Source organism: Meleagris gallopavo, chromosome Z (assembly GCF_000146605.3).
Source record: "Meleagris gallopavo isolate NT-WF06-2002-E0010 breed Aviagen turkey brand Nicholas breeding stock chromosome Z, Turkey_5.1, whole genome shotgun sequence".
In the NCBI taxonomy this organism is placed as follows: domain Eukaryota; kingdom Metazoa; phylum Chordata; class Aves; order Galliformes; family Phasianidae; genus Meleagris; species Meleagris gallopavo.
In genome coordinates this window covers 57,559,789-57,566,334 of record NC_015041.2, presented here as the reverse complement: position 1 = coordinate 57,566,334, position 6,546 = coordinate 57,559,789, and the positions used below count along the sequence as shown (strand labels likewise).

At 46.4% G+C, this 6,546-nt stretch overlaps 1 protein-coding gene across 1 annotated transcript; it reads left to right on the top strand.

The window, feature by feature from the left end:
• Positions 1 to 8: 8 nt before the first annotated feature.
• On the top strand, positions 9 to 2,790 carry LOC109363817. Its single transcript, XM_019610262.1, has 5 exons — positions 9 to 119; positions 359 to 455; positions 605 to 742; positions 1,183 to 1,361; positions 1,662 to 2,790. The coding sequence occupies exons 1-5, from the start codon at positions 31 to 33 to the stop codon at positions 1,861 to 1,863; spliced, it is 705 nt and encodes a 234-aa protein (XP_019465807.1). The 5' UTR covers positions 9 to 30; the 3' UTR covers positions 1,864 to 2,790.
• The last annotated feature ends 3,756 nt before the right edge of the window (positions 2,791 to 6,546 follow it).

The following is a 6,546-nucleotide window of genomic DNA, read 5'->3' as shown; positions in this document are numbered from 1 at the left end:
CCACGTGCAGTGAGCGTGTATGATCCGGTGATGCTGGCTCGGCGCAGGGCATCGCAAGTCATGATGTCACAGAAAAGACGCAAGGAGCTAGAGAAGAAAAAGCAAAGGGTTAAATTCAGGTGAGCCTCCTGGAGAAGTGCAGTGGCAGGCAGTGGGGGACACACCATGCTCTGGCTTGTTGTGTGAGGGAGGTGTTTCCCTGAGCCGTGGTGCTCTTGCCAAACGGTCCTGGAAATGGCAAAGTGACAACAGCCACAGTCACTTGTGCTGCTGAAGCAGAGCTGTGGGCTGCGAGCCCAGCGGTGAGAAACTGCTTCAGCCCCTGCTCCCACCAGCTCAGCCAGCTGTCTCTCTTTAGGTTCCTGCCACAACTTGAACAGGAATATGCTGAAGTGCTAAAAAAGGCTGCACGACAGCCAAAGCCCACTGCCAGCGCCCAGCAGACCTCCAGAATGGTACGCCAGAGACATTGATCCGCCATCCTTGAATCCTCCTGGGGCTCCAGAGGAGGGCAGGCATGGCAGCAGCAGCTGCCCTCCCAGGGGTCCCCGCCCAAGCCCCAGGAGACTGACGCTGCCAATGGTTGTATTTCCCTGGCCTGCAGGAAGCACGCTTGAAGCACGCTCAGACTGAGGCGAGACGGCTCCAGGTGCTGATGGCCTCCAAGCGCAAGGAGGTCGAAGCTGAAATTTGGAGCGAGTACGAGCAGTGCACACAGAGGCAGAGCACGGAGAGGAGCCAGGTACAGTGTGCACTGACCGCCCTCAGGGAAAGGGCATTTCCCTGCACTCCTCAGGAGGGGAGCAGCTCAGGGCTCCTGGACACGGCGGCGTTGCTGTGGCCGGCAAATCTTCTGTCTGCCCACTACCCTGCAAGTTGCCGTGCAAGAGGAGCTGCAGCAAAGAGCACAGGGCAAAGGCAGCAGCTGGCTGGGCACGGGCACGTGAAGGCTAAACCAAGCCTGTGTGAGGCACCTGCCTCAGCTGAGGCACTGGGGCCCGCTCACCTGCCTCTGGGCAGAGAAGCCAGTGCCAGCCCTTGGCTTCAGGGAGTGAGGGCACAGTCTGTGTTGCAGAGAGAGAGCCCTCTGCTCTTCAGTGTCATTTTCTGCAATACTGCATCCTGAGGGGCAGCCCAGCTCCTTGCAACTGTTCCTTAAGACAATCTCCTTTGCCTTTGTAGAACCCCTTCCACCGTCTGCTGGAGGGTGACCCTCGTCCTGCCTATATCGTGAGACGGGACTACGACCGGCAGCTGGGAGAGAGGCTGAAGGGGAAGGACAGGTGCCACAGCCCTGCAGGGCAGACAGCACCAGAGGGGTGGCAGAACAAGCCACAGCTCCCGGGGACATCACGGGAACAGTAAGTGTGTGCCGGCTCCTGCAGAGGCCCGGGAGCAGCGTCAGGAGGCCCTGAGCCCAGACCCGTTGTCCGGGCTTCCATGGGCTGCGGGGCTGGGCCTCCTCCTGCCCGCCTTTCCCCTGGCTGGTGGGCACTCTCGCTGCAGATGGGCCGCGGCACAAGGGCCCCTGGGCATCACACGGAGCAGGGTGTGTGCTGGGCAGCACATCCCCAGACTGCAGGCCTGAGAGAAGCCCTGCAGCATTTCTGTCCCTCCTTCTCCAGCCCAGAGCTGAACGTCTTTCTTCTTGGTTCCTACAGGAAAGGAGAGAAGACGAGGCTCTTGGACCGCCGTGGGAAGGCCCAGGGCCTGCCAACTCCGCTAGGAAGCTGCCAGGCGGCTTCCAGCTCCAGTGGCCGTAGCCATCATGGCCTACACCAAAACGCTGCTTCAGGCGCCAGCAACTGCACCCGGGCGCACTCAGGCAGAACCTCCCACCGCTGCACACTGCCATCTTTGTAGGGGGAGAGCTCGGGGAGAGCTGTCAGCAGCGGGGGCGAGGGACACCTTTCCAAAAATAACATCTTCAAACAAATAAAGAGAAATTAACATCTTCTGTAGTGTTTGCCTTACATGATTGCTTTGCACGTGCAAATTGCATTGCTTCAGCAGTTACTTCAGAGTCTCAGCAAAGCGGCATTCTGCCTAGGGAAGGTTGTTATTCCCAGATAAGCGGGACATCTGAAGTCTAAAAGCAGAGTCTCAACATTCCACAGGCTGTGGGACTTACGCTGAACCCTGCTAGGCTTGATAATGGAGGCCCTGTATCAAGTGATCACTAGAAACTAGTCCACTGACGGTGTTTTGTTAAAATGTTCTGGACCTGACCTACTTAGCACACAAACTTTTGGCCAGAGAGCACCTCCCAGTGGAACCCCACGGCCACCAAAGAGCCCCTGCAAGAACCCCATATTGCTGCTGTTCATGCAAAGTATGAGACTTTAATACGTATAGCAGTTCTCAAAGCAGGTGGGCCCTTTCTGGAAATTCTATGGACATTCACACACGTTGAATACACGCAATCTGTGTCCTTTAGTTTCTGGGTATGCACGTGAGGTCCATAAATCCCCCATGCATCCGGTGCCGTTAAGAAAGAACACCTGCTCTCAAGCTGCATCATCCTGATCCCAGGGCGCCGCTCTCATGTAGCTCCCTCATCTCTGAGGTTTTGTTTCCTATGAACAAGCTAGGTCTTGGCAGTGGTTGGGGAGAAGAGAGCTCTGTATGCATTAGGAGCTGTTCAGAAATCTCAGTCTGCAATCAATATTTTATTGTGTTTGAAGATGAAAAGTGAGTGCTAGATATTTTGAAGTGTAAAAAGGGAAATAGAGAACATATACATATATTCTCTATACATATGTTCTATATATACATACGAAGTGGAAAAAGTGAAAGTAAAGGCAGCTTGGAATACAAAATCTAAATGTTTTTGGTTGGTTTATTTTTGGTTTGGTTTGGTGTTTTTTTTCCCTTTCCTAAGCTCATTCACTGGTTAAACCTCTCTGAAAACTGCCATTTCCCTCAGCACTTCTCTTGGGCAGTATTATGCATTATTATGTGTTATACATTGTGGTACAGTAGAAAGAATGAGAATTGCTACTGACAGTGACAGCAGCATCGCTCAGTAGTATGGCTGTAACTCCGCCATATGCAGAGGCCTCTTTCTCTCACCCAGTGCACTAAGACCCAAGATTTTCATCCAGAACAGCAGACAGAGCTCACACCTTCAAAAGTAAGTTTGGGAAAAAAAAAAAGAGAGGGTAAAGCAATAGTTTCTTTAGAGCAGCTCAGTGAAAGTTCAGTGTGAAAACTTTCACTGAGTGAGGCAGGCAGACATCAGTAGATTGGAGGAGGCATCTGATTGCCTCAGGGTTTGGTGCACCTCGCCTATGAAGAAAGACTGGCCTTTTTCAGCCTGAAGAGAAGGCTCGAAGGAGACAGCATTATGGCCTTCTAGTACTTAAAGGGAGATTATAAACAGGAGGGAGGCCGACTTTCCGACTTTTTACATGATTACAGTGATAGGACAAGGCAGAATGGTTTTAACCTACTAGAGAGGAGACTTAGACTAGATGTTAGGAGGAAATTCTCTATTCAGAGAGCAGTGAGGCTCATGCACAGCTTCCCAGAGAGCTGTGGGTGCCCCATCCCTGGAGGTGCTCCAGGCCACGGTTGAATGGGGCCTTGGGCAGCCTCATCTGGGTTGAGGTCAGCCTGCGGTAGGAGGTTAGGACTGAGTGGGCTTTGAGGTCCCTTCCATCCCAAACCATTCTGTGATTTTATGATACTTTCATTAGCCATGGACTCTGCAATGAATACACACTACAGATCTGATTTCCAAACCTATTTTTCACCATTGCCAGCCAAAGATTCACTATTGTGTTTGAAGTCAGAACTTAACAATTCAGAAACAAGGATTCAATAGCCTGTTGCATAAAGAAAGATTAAATGCTTTTTCTTGCTATAAGAAGTATTGTTTTCATTTGTGATTATCAGTAGGAAAACTTAAGGGGTTATACTCTTCAATGATTTAAACTATGTAAACATACTGACTCCTGTGAAATTGCACTTAGTGTAAATGCCAGATGTATATTTTAAGCTGATTTTAGCTCACATCAGGGTAACCCAGCAGGAAACCACCTGTAGTTTGCATTAATGTCCTTGGTCCCTCTCTAAGCTGATTTAGCAATTCACATATATAATTTGCATGCATTTGGAGAAAAAAAAAAGTTTGCTTAATGATGTATACAAGCACACAAACAAAGGAATAGCTAAAAATAAATGACCTGTGTAAGACTTAAAGCCTTGCAAAGAGTCAAAACATGATGGATATTGGAAGCTGCAAATGTGATCACAGCATGATATCAGCTTAGTGCAATGAGCATAGAGCACATACAATGCATCATTAGAAATTCAAGTCAATGCATGCAGGGTAATTTTCCCATTTACATTGCACCTAATGCATCTGTAGAGGGTAATTAAATTACATATGTAGGGCTTATTGGATTTTTGCTTTTTATTTATTTTTATATTTTATCAGCAAGTTCATTGCTGCTTTAGGGAGGATCAGTCAAGGAGGGTTTCAGCAGATGGCTGTTGTCCACAGTGTTGCACTGAATGGTTTTAGATTTGGTCTAACAGCTCTATAATGTATTTCAAGGTGTTTCATTTATGTTTCTGTATTTGATCTTGGTGGTGATTAAGCTGAGGAATGGGAGTATCAGGTTACTGAAGTTCAATATTAGCACATCTTTCTGCCAATCTGTGGGAACAAAACAAAACAACAAAGCAACAAAAGAAAAGGAGGAATGGTAGCTCACAGCGACATATACTTTGAAAGAAAGAGACAGATTTAATATGTGGCTGGTTTGTTACATCTTAATATTTTGTAGTTGCCATCCAGTAAACATTCAGCCTAATGTCAGTGCTTCATAGGCTGGTGCCGTTTATCACGGAAAGCTTTTGTGTGCTTCATAAGTGCTGGCAGAATTATACCATGTGTAAAGGTGTGAGCCACAAGACAAGTGATAATGTGAAATGCTACTATATTTTGATTTACAATTCCATTATCTTCCATTATACAGTCATCCATGTATGATGAGGAAAACTCTGGCGAACAACTGAGTATGCCAATACTGTAGAATACATTCAGTAAATTTTAAGAAAAGGCTTAATTAAAATTCAGTGATAATCTGGCTTTAAATGGAATTTATTCTTTCAAAGAAGCTATATTTTAAATTGTCAACTTCAAGACGATGTTCAAATAGTACTGAGATAAATACATTTTACTACCAGCAAAAGCTGTTTATCATATATATTTATACCTTCACTCATCTTCCCTGGGGTGGTTCCCTGTTAGGTAATTGGCAAATAATGAACGTTTATGCTGGGCTATTTGATATTATTTTCTTACTGTTCTTTAAGTGAGGCACTGAACTAAGTTTTCTGCACGCCTATGAGTCATCTACAGCTTTATTGAGGCCTACTGAAAGAAAAGCAGTGAGAGTTCTTTTAAAGTTATTTGTTAATATTGACTAGATGTTTTCTCTTTTTTTTAAAGATTTTCCCTTCTCTCTCTCTACTTGCTTCTTGTTTTGTTTGTGAAAAGAAGTATACATTTTTGCCAAGTTCTTTAGAAAATTAAAGCTGAACACCTGCCCTCTATCCTACTCAGATTAGCTTCACATCAGTTTCCCTGGTTCTTTAAGGCTTCTTTTTTTGTGTGTCATTAACTGGCAAATTGCTACAAGTGTAAAAGTTGCCATAAAGCACATGTAAGATTAAGCTCATTGTCATCTGTTTCTAGGTTGATTGGTGCTTAGAAATGCAGCCTTTAGTCTATCTGGTTCAACAGAAAAACACCTTAAATGTAAAATAAAGGATGTGTGATACTACTAAAATCTTTCTTTCATAGAATCATAGAATCATAGAATTACTAAGGTTGGAAGGGACCTCAAGGATCATCAAGTCCAACCGCAGCCTAACCATAGTACCCTAACTCTAACAACCCTCTGCTAAATCATATCTCCGAGAACCACATCCAAACGGCTCTTAAACACATCCAGGGGGGTGCACTCAATCCCCTCATCAAGATCATCAGTGAAGATGTTAAACAGAAGTGGCCCCAGTACTGAGCCTTGGGGGACACCACTTGTGACCGGCCGCCAACTAATCCAACTTCATTGACCACGACTCTTTGGGCCCGGCCATCCAGTCAGTCCTTCACCCAGCAGAGTGTACACCCATTCAGACCATGGGCAGCCAGCTTCTCCACCAGAATGTTATGGGGGACAGTGTCAAAGGCCTTACTGAAGTCCAGGTAGAACACATCGACAGCTTGACCCTCATCCACTAAGCAGGTCACCTTGTCAATAGAATATCCTTGGTGACCAGGTTGTCCTCGGCATCCAACAAGGGATGGAGATTCTCCCTAGCCTTCCTTTTGCTATTAATGTGTTTATAAAAGCATTTACTGTTTTCCTTTACCTTAGTGGCCAAGCTCAGTTCTAACTGCGCTTTGGCTTTTCTAATTTTCTCCCTGCACAGCTTCACTACATACCATATGTAATCCTCATAAGTAGCTTGCCCACTCTTCCAGAGACCATAAACTTTCCTTTTGTTCTTGAGTTCCAGCCAAAGGTCTCT

Excerpts from the sequence above, each read along its gene's own strand:
- LOC109363817 (XM_019610262.1), top strand. The coding sequence starts at position 31 with ATGCTGGCTCGGCGCAGGGCATCGCAAGTCATGATGTCACAGAAAAGA. Across the intron at positions 120-358 it reads AAGCAAAGGGTTAAATTCAG|GTTCCTGCCACAACTTGAAC; the intron begins GTGAGCCTCCTG and ends GTCTCTCTTTAG. Across the intron at positions 743-1,182 it reads AGAGCACGGAGAGGAGCCAG|AACCCCTTCCACCGTCTGCT; the intron begins GTACAGTGTGCA and ends TTGCCTTTGTAG.